Source organism: Tenrec ecaudatus, chromosome 1, assembly GCF_050624435.1.
Source record: "Tenrec ecaudatus isolate mTenEca1 chromosome 1, mTenEca1.hap1, whole genome shotgun sequence".
NCBI classification, from domain to species: domain Eukaryota; kingdom Metazoa; phylum Chordata; class Mammalia; order Afrosoricida; family Tenrecidae; genus Tenrec; species Tenrec ecaudatus.
This window is the reverse complement of record NC_134530.1, coordinates 200,503,897-200,519,691: the sequence shown is the minus strand read 5'-3', so window position 1 is coordinate 200,519,691 and position 15,795 is coordinate 200,503,897. Positions and strand designations below refer to the sequence as shown.

Here is a 15,795-nt window from a genome sequence, read left to right as displayed (position 1 = left end):
CTAATTTCAGTCAAATAAAATTTAAAGCTACCTATTATTCTTCATAAATCTATCTTGTTGCTATGTGATGATGTTGTTCCCCATATTTTCATCCTTATTCTTACTTGCTTTTTTAAAAAAGTATGTTTCATTAAAAGACTTCACAAAAAATGAAATTATGTTTGAAGGTTTTCAGTTGTGGGGAATCTATATAAGAAATTAGAAATGTAATTACATTACTGTAGAAAAAGCTAAATTGTTCAAACATTTCAAATATTTGACTAATATGCCTTTTGTGCCTTAAAGAAATTAAATAAGAGATTTGAAAGCATATCACTGCCAATATCATTTTCTGAAACCCAACAAGCTTTATAGTTTCTCTGAAAGATTGTGACCCGAGGCAGGACGTGGCGCTGCCTATTTACAAGGACATTAGTCCTCAAAGTGCTGTGATTTGAATCCCAGTTGTTGTCATTTTTCTTTCCTTCTTCCCCCAGCGGCAAAGCTCCTGTGCTTTTCAAGAAACGTCTCCAAACTCCAAGGAAAGAGGAAAAGGGAAAATGAAACTGTTATAAATTCAGTTAGACTAGCGATTTTTTTTGCTACGTTATTCTTTGAAATTTTTATTTGCTTTACCTCAGGATACTTCCATATTTGTATAAGAAAAACAAAAATGTTTAATGAGCGGTTACTTAGTATACCTCAAACTTAATTTAGGTTTCTTATTTTATAAACCATTATAAATGTGCATAGAAAAAATTATAAGCCAAATTAATTTTAAGAGGACAAAACTTCTTGTAGGTTTTTATATCTTGACTTTGGGGGACTTATTAAAAAGAGGCACAGGGTGGCACAATTGTTTTTGTTCTGCTGCTAACCTAAAGACTGGTGGTTCAAATCCACCCTGCCGCTTCCAGGGAGCTAGTGGTCTGCTTCCATAAAGATTAAATTAAAAAAACAGATTCACTGCCATCGAGCCAATGCCTGCTCATAGCGACCCTGGAGGACAGGGTAGAACTGCCCCTCTGAATTTCCGAGACTGGAATTCTTTATGGGGGTAAAAAGCCCATGATTTCTCCCTTAGAGTGGTTGATGGTTTCAAATGATTAGTAGGCCCCAAGATTAGAGTTAAGAAAACTGGAACCGTTCTACTCTGTAACACATGGGGCTGCCGAGAGCCAGAATTGACTCAATGGCCACAGATTTATTGCTTTTTTGTTTCACTTGCAATTAAAAATAATAGAAAGGCAACCAAATAAAGATCTGACAATTTGTGCAAAACAAAGATTAATATCTCAGACTAAAATTTTTATTAAATTTATTAAGTTAAGCATCTCTGATTTATGAAGTAGCATTCGTTAGGCAAAATAAATTCCTTACATTAACTGCTAAAGTAATGATATTACCTGGAGTCTTTTCCTATTTCATACTTAATGATGTTTTTTGGTTTGGTTTGGTTTGGATTTGGGTGAGGGGTGGTGTGCATTGGTTTAAAAGAGAATAATTTAATAGAAAATTTGAAAGTTAATATTTCCATGACATCTCCAATTCCTATAATACTGCCCAATATTGAATGAGGGAGTCATATTTCTGTTCTGGCTGGCTGTTCTAAAGAATTAAGTATCCTCTTAGAATGCAGAACAATATAACAATAAATCCCTCAATACTTGGTCTGTCCAGAAGAAACCTCCAGGAAAATGGACATGACTCTCATTCCAAGAGAGAAAGAAAGATTTGTTATTGACGTGAATAAAGATAGTTTATGTGACCTAGAAGGTCTCTCTGTATCAGGTTCAATTTCAGGGGATTATGGAGGAGGCTGCTAGTAAAAACATCAATAGGTTGAGTCAGGAATCATGATCCTTCACTCTGGAGATGAATAGGGTAGGGAGGATACGGGCACTCCCTGAACAAAAGAGAGGGAGAGGCAGGAAATCAGGAAGTGTTCACGCCAGATCTCATTGAGAATGCAGATTGTTCCAATCTGGCCAGAATGGAAAAAAAAAACAACCCAAAAAATAGCCCAGCTGCAGTCTCACAGAGTATATGTGTGTATAACACAGTAAATCTCTTTCTAATATTCTATTGATACAAATATCCATTATTTGCATTTCTGATTATAAAACAATGAAAACTATGATTAGGTTTGTAATGTAGCTTTTGTATGGTCAAGTAAAGCTTAGATTATATTTTATATAATATTACTACTGAATGAGCATTTTAAAAAACTACCCAAGTATGACATTTATTTATTCAACGGCTATTTAAAGTCCATTCTGTTGTAGACATTGGGCCATGCCAGAAGCAGTAAGAGGTTAAATGAATTAAACAAGTCTCTTGCTCTCATATTTCACAGCATCTTAGATTAAGAGGCTACATGAGGTACCCCCCCAAAAAAAGTGGAATTTTTTTCAAAACTATGTATTTAAAGTTTTTTACAAGACAATCTATCACCTGAAAAGTACTCTCCATTACATGTAATATGTTTGTCAAGTCTGCGATTCCATTCTTGGAAACATTTTTCAAACTCATCTGTTTGGATGGCTGGCAGCCCCTCCCTCATTTTCTTCATCCTGTCTTCTAACCACTGTCCTTCCATGTCCCTCTTCATTCGAGGAAGCAAAGAGAAGTTCATGGAGCAAAGTCAGGGGAGTAAGGTGCATGGAGCAAGGGAGGCATGAAATGTTTATGCCAAAAATGGGTTCACAGAGATGGCTGTGTGAGCAGTTGTATTGTTGTGGTGGGAAAATCAATCCCCTGTCGGCCACAGAATCAGGCCTTTTAGTTGCACACTGTTATGCAATCTTTTCAGAACCTATAAATAGAAAGCTTGATTAACAGTCTGACCTGGTGGAACAAACTCTGAATACATGCTGAGTCCACATTTCTTGCACTCAGGAAGCTGACGGACATACAGACCTAGGTTTGCCATCAATCAACATTTTGCCTTTTTGGAAATTCGAAAACCACTATATAATTGAGTTTTACCCAAAGTGCTGCCCTTGTAAGCTGTGTTCAAAAGCACAACAGTTTCTGTGGCATTTTTCCTGAGCAGGAAACAAAATTTCACAGCTGCAGACAATTCTCTTACATTGGCCATCACAAAATATGAGGTTCGAACAAAACTGCTTTTATGAAACAAATTCATTTTGACCAGAGAGAACCTTCTCAGGCAATACCATTTGGTGCATTAACTGAGAGCAGTTGCTGGGGGCTCACCTAGTGGGAAAAATGCATGCTACGAACGCTCAGCTCTGCGTACCACAATTCTGGTTTTTGTGCGGGAAATCCCCTCGTACAAGTGCTTAAACACCCAGAGCAATCATATTTTAAAGCCTGTGACACATGCGCAGGATAGACTTTTCTATGTGAAATAATTATTTCACATAATTCAGGCATCCAAAGTGACAAAAAATTGGCTATATTGGAGGCGAAAAGGAGTAAAACTAAATAATGACTGAAAGAAAGAACAAGGAACCTTGTGGGAAAGAAAATGTAGTAAGAGATAGAAATAAACAAAGGATGACTATATATATTTAGATAGTTTTAAAATATGTTTAGAAATAAAGACATGGGTGAGGAAAACACTATTATTGACAATGTAATTGGAGTGGCAACCTGTGTGGTTTTCACCATAGACCCTAATCCTGCGCTCACATTAAGTGCATGTCTGGATGAAGTGTCAAACCACTCAAAATATTATACGGCAAACCCAGAATCAGATGATTCCTTTGTGCACACTGACGCAGTCAGTCATCATTCTTCACAAAAGCTTGCACGTATTCTATTGGCAAGCTTTGTACTAGAGAATTCCAAACTAACCTAAATCAGAGAGTGTCCTTGAATGTGAAACTCCAATAGATTTGTGATAGCCAAAGTGAAACATGACCCAATTTAAAGGACTGGATTCGCTGAGGAAGCACTATATTCAAGATGAGAACTTCTGAATATGGTTAGAATTTAAATCCAGGTAACAGAAGCATGAGCAAAGTCCAAGGAATGGGATGAAAAAAGACAGGAACAAGGTAGGGGATGGACAATAAGGGTAGGGGAAGTTGGGGAGAGTGAGAAAAGGGCAACCAATCGCAATGATCAATACATAAAATGATGACAACTGAAATATTTCCATTGCAGTTAGCAAACTGGTGATCACTAATGACTAAAAAGAGCTATTTGGGAAGAGCCTTAATGGCATCTCCATGAACTCTGCTACTAATCATGTGGTCTGAGGTTCAAATCCACCAGCTACTCCACAGGAGAAAGATAAGACTGTCTACTCCTATAAAGACTGAAATCCCCAGAAACCCAAAAGTGCAATTGTACCCTGAGTTTAAGAGTTATTTTGATTGCCTGAGGGGAGTGGAAAATAAATTAAACTAGGAGTGACTGAGGAGCTGTGAAGAAATGATGACAATCCACACAATTTATTTGGTTTTGAAGGAATTGAGAAAGATAGAACTATTTGTTATAAATAGATACGAGAAACATAGACTTGTTATAAATAGATGTTTGAGTTGATATCCAAAATCACAGGGGATTTTCCCATTAGCGTTTCCATCTGTGGGTGTGATGTATAAAAACGTAAGCGAACTCCCTTGATGAGAAGAGAGCAATTGCTCCACTCTCTGGCCCACCAAGCCTTGAGGGCTATAGCCCTACTCAGAGCAGCCAATGCACAGAGGACCATATGGCCAGCCCCACTACAAGACATGACATCCCTCACTGACCCATAGCCCTATGGGGGACAACACTGGAGATACAGTGCGGAAATCGCACCTAATCTGACCCCATCACACCAAGGAAAAACACTAAGGGCATGAAACAGAACAGCAAGGGAAGCAGAGCAAGAAAGTCCCTAGGGAATACCAAAAATAGACTTTGGGGCCAGGGAGTGGTACCCCATCAGACTCGAATGGAAATCACTCCTATAGGCCAATAAACAGTCCTTGAACTAACGATGGGCTTTGGGCTTTTTTTTTTTTTTTTGCTTATTTTTTTTTTTGGTGTTGTTTTGACATTTTCTTTTGTTGCTTTGCTTTGCTCTGTCTTGTCTTTTTGTGCATTTTATTATCTCTACAGATCTATCTAGATAAGATAGGGAGGATAAACAACCTGGAAGAGAAAACAACAGAACCAGCAGTTCTGCGGGCACATGGAAGAGGAGAAGGCGGGAAAAAGGATATGGGTGTTAACAAACCCAAGGACAAGGGAACAACAAGTGATCCAAAATCAATGGCGAGGAGGGTGTAGGAGACCTGGTAGGGCTTGATCAAGGGTAATGTAACTAACAGGAATTACTGAAACCCAAATGAAGGCTGAGCATGATAGTAGGACAAGAGGAAAGAACTAGAAGGCAAAGGGCATTTATAGAGGTCCAAATACATGCATGTACATATGTAAATATATTTATATATGATGATGTGGAAATAGATCTATGTGCACATATTTATAGGTTTAGTATTAAGGTAGCCGGTGAACATTGGACCTCCACTCAAGTACTCCCTCAGTGCAAGAAGACTTTGTTCTATTAAACTGGAATTCCATGATGCTCACCTTCCTGACACAATCGCTGAAGACAAAATGGGTGCATAAGTAAATGTGGTGCCCGGCTATCAAAAATATAGTATCTGTGTTTTAAAGGTGTGAAGATAAAGCAGCCATCTAGTTGAGAAGCAATCAAGTCCACATGGAAGAAGCACACTAGCCTGTGTAATCGCAGGGTGTTGTTGGGATCAGATTTCATTCAGCAAAAGAACAACAACAACAAAATCATATCATTGTGAATGAGGGTTAGTACAGAGTGGAGACCCAAAGCCAATCTGTAGGCAACTGGACACCCCCTTACAGAAGGGTCACGGGGAGGAGACGAGCCAGTCAGGGTGCAGTGTAGCACCACTGAAACATACAACAAACAACTCTAGTTATTTAAGGCTCCACCCCAGCTCCCTGCATTATCATGATTCCATTTCTACCTTACAAATCTGGCTAGACCAGAGGATGTACACTGGTACAGATCAGAGCTAGAAACACAGGGAATTCAGAACAGATAACCCCCTGGGATCAATAATAAGAGTAGAGATACCAGGCGGGGAAGGGGAAGATGGAGTAGAAAGGGGGAATTGATTATAAGGATCTACATATAACCCCTCTCCCTGAGGAATGGACAACAGAAAAGTGGGTGAAGGGAGACACTGGACAGTGTAAGACATGATAAAATAATAATAATTTATAAATTATCATGGGTTCATGAGGATGGGGGCAGGTAAGGAGGGGAAAAATATGGAGCTGATACCATGGGCTCAAGTAGAAAGAAAATGTTTTGAGAATGATGAAGACAACAAATGTACAAATATGCTTGACACAATGGATGTATGTTTAGATGTGATAAGAGTTGTATGAGTCCCCAATAAAATGATTTAAAAAAAAAGAAGAGCAGTTGTTGAAACCATCCACTGTAGAAGGAGAGTGGGATAAAGTTTGAGGGAAGTGGGTGAGATTTGCAATGGAAAGGAATGGATGACTTAATTGACCAAAGAACCATAACAGAATCTGGGAATATGAAGAGTTCAGTTGAGACAGGGCTTTAAATTTGCAGTGGAATCCGTTTTCCAAGTTGTTTGATATTCACAGCAGCTGGTGACTCAGGGACAGTAATGAACAATGCCAAGTAGCTGTGGTCACACAAGCATGAGGTTTTGTCTGGTGATTTGAACAGAAATACAATGAGCAACTGAGCAAAAGGTTTTCATTTATTTTCATTTTTTGGGTGGTGGTTGTTGTTAGTGGTGGTGGTTTACTGAGCTTACTTGTTTTTTAATAATGGGGCTTAAAAACGGCAATAAAAGAAAGTGAAAAAAAAAGAGTGACCATCCTGAAATAAAGTACAGAGGCCAGTATCCTAGAGTAAAGCATAGACTGAAGAATCTGATGAAAATGAAGGAACAGTTGTAGTGAAAGAAATTTAACCAACAAGCTAGGTAATTGAAAATTACCAGGCTTGAAGCAGTTACTTAAGATATTAAATAATTTGGGGTGAAGACAAGTTCCAGAGATGTGTATGTAGATAGAAGCCTTAGATGTTAAAGATGAAAGGTCATTTTAGATGAATAGACTCAGGAACTGAAGGTAGGCTAGGTGGTCATCCTCATGAATGCCTACATTTCTGAATACAATGGAACGGTAGCCAAAAGGCCAAGTGTCAGTATCAGATATGAAGGATAGAACTTGCCACAGAAATCTGGAAATAATACAGAAACAATACTAGACCTTGAAGGGTAATAGAGCAAAAGAGCCTCAATGAAGGTCTTAAAAAATAAATTAAAAGATTGGGGATAATCTCAAAGCAGTAATGGAGTAAATATATACATCTATCAAACTTACAAAACCTGTTCTCGGAATAATATTAAAAATCCATGCTAGTCTCCACCATCTTTCATAACAAAATTAGTGAGGCCTGGATGTTGAAAGCAGTTTAGGATAGGCTTCTCGCCAAAAGATTGGTGGTTCAAACACACCGAAGGGCCATATGAAAAAAAGTCCGGAAAACTGCTTCAATAAAGATTCCAATCAAGAGAACCCGAGGAAGTAGTTCTGCTCTGTAACACAAGAGATCAACTTGGGCTTGTTTGTTTTTTAAAAACAAAAATAGTTTTACTTATTGTCAAAAATTTCAAAATACCATGCACATACATATATAGCATAGAATATAAAAATTACTGTAGTTACACTCTATTGTTGGTAGGGAAGAACTGTTCCTTATATTTCTAAGAGAAGAAACTAATAGAACAGGTATCTGCAACTGGTTTTTCCATCAGAGAGTAAACAGAGCAGACAAGGAGCTGTCCTGGTGTAATGGGCGGAGGGTCACCTGCTCACCACAGGGCGGCAGTCCAAACCCACCAGCAAGGACGGCGAAAGACGAGGCTTTCCGGCCCCGGAATGGTTTATGGCTGCAGGTTCTGCCCTTTCCTTCAGGGCCGTGAGCGGCACGAACACAATGCCATCGAGTCTGTTATCTGCTTGTTATTCATTGTTCTTCTTTCTTCCACGCGTTCATTCATTTAGAGAACAATCTTTGCCACAACTAGTGGTAGCACGGAAGTAGCCAAAGACAATGCATCAGTGAATAGGAGGGGGGGTGTTCTAACAGAACGTCATCGGAAAAAGCAGGCAGTGGGCCGAATTTGGCCTGTGAGCAGTTCACTTGTGTCTACTCTGCACTGTTGGCCTTTCTCTTTACCTTCGCGATTTTTCTTACAGAAGACTGAGTTATCAACTGTTAACTTTTGGAATAGGAACAAGGATAGCCCTGACTTTGTGATCTCTTACCTCTAAAATGCAAGCTTCCTAGTCATCTAAAGTAGTCAGTCTTTTTGTGAGTACCCCTGCCACTGAGTGGATACCTCGTTTTCCTTCGGAGGCGCGGCTGGCATGATTGAATACCTTGTGGTTAGTGGTCAGTGTGTAACGCACTACGCCACCACGGCGCCTTTAATGTGAGTACCCCAACTCCGGCTACTGAGTCCATTCCCGCGTACAGAGACCCAGTACAGCAGGGAGAACTGCCTCTGAGTGTCTGTGACTTCCCGTGTCACACGAGGAGCTAGCCCCATCGTTCTATGACTGGTGGGTCCCAACCACAGACCTGTGGTTACCGGCTCAGTTCACGGCCCATGATGCTGCCAGTGTTCCTTTTCAGGTAAGGATAAAAAAATTCGAGGAATTGTTAGCAAGCTACATTTTCTATACATAGGGTCTCTGTGGGTTGGCATCAGCTTGATGACAGCGAAAGTGAGCATTAGTAATAAAGAAAATGTTTTAAACCCCACATGCCCCACTTGGACAGTCACTGCTCAGTTGCTTCAGAATTAAGGTGATAAAGACAGACAGGTCTTATCCCAGTTCCTAACAGCCCAACAATTCCTCCTCTCACACCACCATTTTACATTCCCTAAAAGGAAGCAAAATTAAAAGCAAGCACTCACCTGAACATACAGCTCTCTGAGTTCATACTGGAATTTCTTGGGATCGGTGGTGATTGTAACAGGCCCAATTTCTGTGAAGGTGAAGATGAGATGCGTCAATAGATGGCCAGCACTAGATTTCAAGACGTGACTGTGTTTTCACATGCTTTCTCATGGTGCACCACATATTTAAGAATAAGAGCAAAACTCCAAAGGTTGTTCTTCAAGGAATGGCTAATAAACTGTAACAACTTGCTGTAAATTATATAAAGTTACATTCTTAGTTTTAGTAAATACTAAAGGGACTAAAAAATGGATTAGGACAGCCTTGAGGCCAGGTATGGTCCTTTCTCACTCTAACTAGTGGATGAGTGTCTACTGGATTGCTAACGCTAAATAAATCATTTCTTCATTCTACAATTAAGTCATCTCCAGGATAATGTACAAAAATTATCTAGTTTTTTCAGTAAATTCAAATGAAAACTATAATAAAAAATGGGAACTAGTAAATAACTGAAGCTTTACAGCATGTTATGGATTGAATTGAATACCCACAAAATAATGTGCTATGAATCCTAACCTCTAAGCTTGTATTACCATATTACAATATGGGAATGAGATACCTTTACTATGGTGATGAGATAAGATTAGTATAGGGTGTGTTTTTTTATCAGTCTCCTTTTAAATAGAAAAGAGATTAAATAAACAAGTGATTAAGCAAAGCCTGGGAAAGAGAGGTGCCAAGCTAAATGAAGGTTGCCCCAGAACAGAAGTTCAGAGCCAAGGGCTTCCCCCAGAGTCCACATAAGCAAACAGCCTTCCCTTTGAGCTGACGACTAACTGCATTTGGACTTCTAACCTGCAGAACTGTGAGATAAGAAACATCTATTGGTTAAAGTCTCTTACTTACAGGCATTTCTGTTATTGGAACACTGAGATAGCAAAGACACTGTGTAACTGTCTCTGCCAACTTCCTTCCCCATGGCTGAGGATGACCATTCTCCTGAGCTGGCTTTGCGCACTGCAATGGCTGCCATTATGATTGCCCTGATAGAGCAGCGCACCAATCACTGCTTCGAGTGGTAACTTCTGGGGCCTCTGCATTCCCAGGACAGCAAAGACTAACTTTGGGGAAGATCCCAGTCTAGGGAAAGTTATTGGTGTACTTATCATGTAGAACAGAGTATGTCTATGCTAAATGCCAAAGATGATGTTCTTAAAAAATCTTTAAAATAGATAAGCTGAAAGTAGATTTTATGAATTAGAAGGTAGAAATCATTTGCTCTGAAAATATCATATATTTAAGTACTAATATTAACATTCATATGAGCATTCATAAAAGGACATCCCTCATATTTTTCTGATGGCGATATAAGCTGGGTTAACACCATAATGTAAAACTACAAAGAATTTAACATTTAGTTTTACAAAACATTTTCTAGCTTCAAAGGCACACTGCTAGTTGTAAAGGACGTAATAGCTTCAACGGATAATAATTAATTAGCCAGATCTTCTGTAATGTTCTCCATGTGGTTCAAAACAGACTGTAGAGCTTTAGGAATAATGAGGTACAGTGGAAAGAAGGCACAGTTTGTCTGTCATAGCCCATGTACTTTTCTTAGCAATTACATGAGGGAAAAGGGCCCCATCCTTCACTGTAGATCAGAGACACCTTGCAGTATGCAGAAGGAATGATGAGGAGACTGGAGAAGCTGAGACCATGCAAACGTCGGCATTCCATGCAAAGCAGCCCAGTTACTGGCTGTGTCAAAGTCATGTCCCAAGAATACGGAAAGTCCGAGAAGCCTACTCCCTCAAGACTAAACAAAGGCATATTTTGCAATGGAATGCAAAACAGCAAAGAATATGCCAGGCAGTTCCACCCTGACACAGAAATTGTCAGAAGCATTGTCAAGTCCAGCTTCTTTGTATCTCCATTGGATAATGCTGAAATAATCCTAGGACTTAAAACTCAAGAAGTACAAATAAATACAAAGAATACTGGGGGTGGGGACAATTGCATAAGAATAAAAATGTATCCATGCAGGAATCTCACCCATAAAAATAAGAACATTTTAAATAGCTCTGGAAATATGCTGCTTCTTCAAGAATGGAGATTGAAGGACGCTATTTTATTTTATTTATTTATTTTTTGAACTTTTTATTAGGGGCTCATACAACTCTTATCACAATCCATACATATACATACATCAATTGTATAAAGCACATCCATACATTCCCTGCCCCAATCATTCTCAAAGCATTTGCTCTCCACTTAAGCCCTTTGCATCAGGTCCTCTTTTTTTCCCCCTCCCTCCCCGCTCCCCCTCCCTCATGTGCCCTTGGTAATTTATACATTGTTATTTTGTCATATCTTGCCCTATCCAGAGTCTCCCTTTCCCCCCTTCTCTGCCGTCCATCTCCCAGGGAGGAAGTCACATGTGGAGCCTTGTAATCAGTTCCCCCTTTCCAACTGACTCACCCTCCACTCTCCCTGCATCGCCCCTCACACCCTTGATCCTGAAGGTATCGTCCAACCTGGGTTCCCTGTGCCTCCAGCCCCCATATGCACCAGCGTACAACCTCTGCCCTATCCAGCCCTGCAAGGTAGAATTTGGATCATGGTAGTTGGGGGGAGGAAGCATCCAGGATCTGGGGGAAAGCTGTGTTCTTCATTGGTACTACCTTGCACCCTGACTGACCCATCTCCTCTCTTAAACCCCTCTATGAGGGGATCTCCAGTGGCCAACACTTAGGCCTTGGGTCTCCACTCTGCACTTCCCCCTTCATTCAATATGGTATATATATACACACACACACACACACACACACACACACACATACACATACATATATCTTCTTTTTTGCATGATGGAAGGACGCTATTTTAAAAAATAAGCTGAATCGTTTCCATTTTAATTACCCAGAGTCTCAAATATACACCTGTTTGTAACAGAGATAAAAACATTTCTGCACACCACTCTGGCCAGCTGAGATAAATCTTGTAGCAGTTCTGAGAAATACTCTGGAGGCAAAGGCTTGCCGAGCTGCAGCATCCCTCCAGCTCTAGCATCCTTTCCAGCACGCTTGGATCAAATGACATGACTACTTGGCAAAAGCAATCCTCCTCCCTTCAGAACGTGCTTCCATCCTCTTCACTCGCGGGGATCCCGTGCCAGCTCCGGCCTTAGCAACTTCCCTCTCTCTTCCTTTTGCTCCTGCTAGTTTCATCCCCTGCCAAGCCTTTGATGACATGGAGCAGGTACAAATTTGTCCTCTCGTCCTGCCTGAACATGGCCCTCTGGTGCTTACAGAATTAGGTGGGAGCACTCCAAGGCATTCCAGACCCGCTCTGTATTTGTCCAGTCTTCAGACTTTGTCAATACTCTTTGCATAAGGCTACTGTTCATTCTTGTCAGTCCCATGGCCTCCCCCACTGTCTTTTATCTCTCAGGCATGTCTTCAGGAAAGCCCAAATTAAGCCCTTCTCTCCTGGATCCAGATCCTCCCCCCACACCCTTTACTTTTCTTTTAAGGTTTTGATAATGTTTGTGTATTAAAAGGGTGGAAAAAGTGAAGGTGCATAACATTCCACAGAATGCAAACGTCACTTATTAAAGTCTACTTTACTCAGTTGTTTGCAAAGAAAATGCACCAAAAAATAAATGTAAAACCATGAGCCCCCAAAACTTCATAGCAGTTAAAAAGGGATATGGGACTCAACCCCCTTGTTTTACAACTCAGAAAAGACAAGGTTCAGAAAGTGCAGAATTTTAAAACATTGAGAATGAAGAAAAGGGAAAATCTCTTCAATAGTATTTTCTACAATGCATCTAATAAACTGAGTTTCTCTCTTTTCCAAGCTCCCTGCTCTAGCAATGTTTATGTCACTGTAATTTTCTCCAAGTTTCCAAGTTTCCTCTGAACCCCAAGCAGAAGGGCCATGCTCAGAATCCCTAATTTAACCACACAACACCCAGAAATCTTTATTATCACATGCCTGTATAATAGAACACATTTTTCAATGTGAAGAACATTAAGAATTTATTAACTTACTTTCCCCAACTGAAATTCTGAATCATTATCTCCTTTTTGAAATCCTCTTTTGTTCTTTTAGAAAAGTTATGGGTTTCTTCCCCTTTCCTCTAATCAGTACTGCCTCAATACTTTTCCCATATTTCTATTGTGCTACAATTTTGCATCTGTATTTAAATCTTCTATACTAGACCATCAGGTTTATAAAGGCATTCTTCCCTTGTGTTATCTATCATTATTGTCCAATAGTTATGATACATGCACAAGAAGACATCACTGGAAAATACTTTATCAGATCTATTTAAAAAACATTTATCAAGCACTTACTATATTTGGTTACCGCTGGCAACCCAAAGATAGACAAGCATGGTTACAATCCTGAGAGTCCAGGAAAGAAAGTAACAAATGCAAGTGAATAATTACAGCACAGTGTAGTACATGCAGAAACAGAAGTGTGAAAAAGGTAGTGAGGTAGCGCTGATTAAAATAGGGGAAATTAACTTTTGTATTTCAGGAAGAACCAAGGGCAATTTCCAAAAGGGAGTAAAGACTCAGGATTTCAGTATGGAAAGAAAGTAGGTTAATTATTTTACTCATACTAATGTCCCCTTGAATGTTATTTATCAATTCTATAAGGAATGCCTGTATTAGTCATCATCATATTAAACTAGTTATCAAAGAAAATTAGTTATCATCAAAAAACTCTACAGAGGCTGCATCAATGAGCTCCAATACGAAAACTCTGCTAGGTGAACTGCATTCTACCTCAGGCATCCTGGTAACCTGAGGGCGTAACACTGAAATTCCCGGTGTCTGAGAAGGCTGAAGGCAACTGTACTAAAATGGTTTAACCGGCAGTAGGCAGACAATCATGCTCTTGCTACATCAATGCCCTACATGCTGTATTAAGACAGATATTATTCTGGTAATCCTGTGAAGAAAATTCACAGTGATACCTTCAGGACCAAGGATGTGAGGGCCGATGTTGGGAGAGTGGAGGGTGAGTAGGTTGGAAAGGGAGAACTGATTACAAGGATCCACATGTGACCTCCTCCCTGGGAGATGGACGGCAGAGAAGGGGGGAAAGGGAGACTCCGGATAGGGCAAGATATGACAAAATAACAATGTATAAATTACCAAGGGCACATGAGGGAGGGGGGAGCGGGGAGGGAGGGGGGGGAAAAGAGGACCTGATGCAAAGGGCTTAAGTGGAGAGCAAATGCTTTGAGAATGATTGGGGCAGGGAATGTGCAGATGTGCTTTATATAACTGATGTATGTATATGTATGGATTGTGATAAGAGTTGTATGAGCCCCTAATAAAATGTAAAAAAAGAAAAGAGGAGAAAAAAAAAAGAAAATTCACAGTGAATATTATTGTAAGTTTCCCTTGGCCACCAACTCCCTTAGTTTCAATCTGCACAGGTGAATAACGCAGGTACTGTGATACAGAGTTAGCCCACATTAGCTCAATATCCCTCTCTCTCTACAGTGCTTTAAAAATATTAGTACCAGGGCCTAATAAACAAATATTAACACTAGATCTTTACGCCTCAGGGAGATGATCGATAACACTCTCTACTGTAAATTAACAAGGAGGTTTTTGAAAGGGAGTCAAGGAAGATAAAACCATTTGGGGCCCACACTAAATCCTAGCATCAGTTTAAGGACAATTAGTTCTAATATCATAGCCCTGCTTGATTCTTGCCCTCAAAGGGAACACAGAAGATATGGGTGCTAGGGCCAAGTGTGGTGAAGAAATTAGATGGTGCCCAGCTATCTAATAAAATAGTACCTGGGATCTTAAAGGCTTGTTTCCAAAGAAACAGCCATGTAAGTGAAATGACAACTAAGTCCACGTGGAAGAAGTACACCAACATCAGTGACTGAAAGATTGGAAATCATATGATCCAAAGTTGAAGGAGTATCAGAGCCGAAATTGTGAGAATCTGGTTTGCAGAAGGCGACGGATGACAGTGGGAGCCCAAGATACATTTGTGGGATCTACGCAGGAAATAAACCTCCGGTGATTTCCCTCTGTCCGTAATAGAGGAATGGGAATAAACTGGTGATCAAATAGAGGACATTGGAAAGATGACTATAAAAGTTCAACATGATGGACCTGACTTGAATGGGTCAAACTTTGTCAGTTGATTCCACCTCGGATGCACATTGGTCCTGATCTGGTTTTCAACAGTTTCTGTATGTTGTTTATCTGTTCATATTGGGACTTATCTCAGCTGTATTGATAGTTGGAGATGGCCCTCTTGAATTTTTGTCTTACAGTAGAAACCCCGAACTCATGAACCTAGAGGGAGAGCAAATAGAATAACCTATAAGAACAGGAAATAGAACTGAAGAAGGCAAAAGGGAGCTGATATGAGAGCTGGTAAAAGGAGTTCAAGAAGGAAACAATGTATGAGACAGATTGTGGTAGCAATTGTACAACCCTGCTTGATGTGCCTGAACTATGGAAAGATATGATACCTGTATTAGTCCCAATAAGATGGTTTTTGATTAAAAAAAACTCTATTCACAACAATTTTACAACTTACAAAGAGCCTCCATGAGCATCACAACAACCTCATGAAATAAGTAGAACAGATCTAATTCTCTAGGCAAGTGGAGCTTAGGTGATACGCCAAAGCTACCTGTCCTTCAGGAGGGTTATCCTTGAGTTCCCGCTACTACAGTTCTGAGGGAGAAAGATGAGGCTGTTTGCTCTCATAGAGATTTATAGTCCCGGAAACCCTGTCGAAGATGGCTATGCGTTGGGACAGACTGGATGTTAGTGGGGCTGGATCTGTACCTAGGCCATC

The 15,795-nt window shown here is 40.0% G+C and overlaps 1 protein-coding gene across 2 annotated transcripts in view; it reads right to left on the bottom strand.

Moving 5' to 3' along the window:
- HMCN1 (hemicentin 1) overlaps positions 1-15,795 on the bottom strand; it is a 544,205-nt gene that overhangs the window by 389,841 nt on the left and 138,569 nt on the right. For both annotated transcript variants that reach the window (XM_075528409.1, XM_075528416.1), the window contains exon 2: positions 8,964-9,034. In XM_075528409.1, coding sequence (XP_075384524.1) covers positions 8,964-9,034 — 71 coding nt within the window. The remainder of the gene's footprint in view (positions 1-8,963; positions 9,035-15,795) is intronic.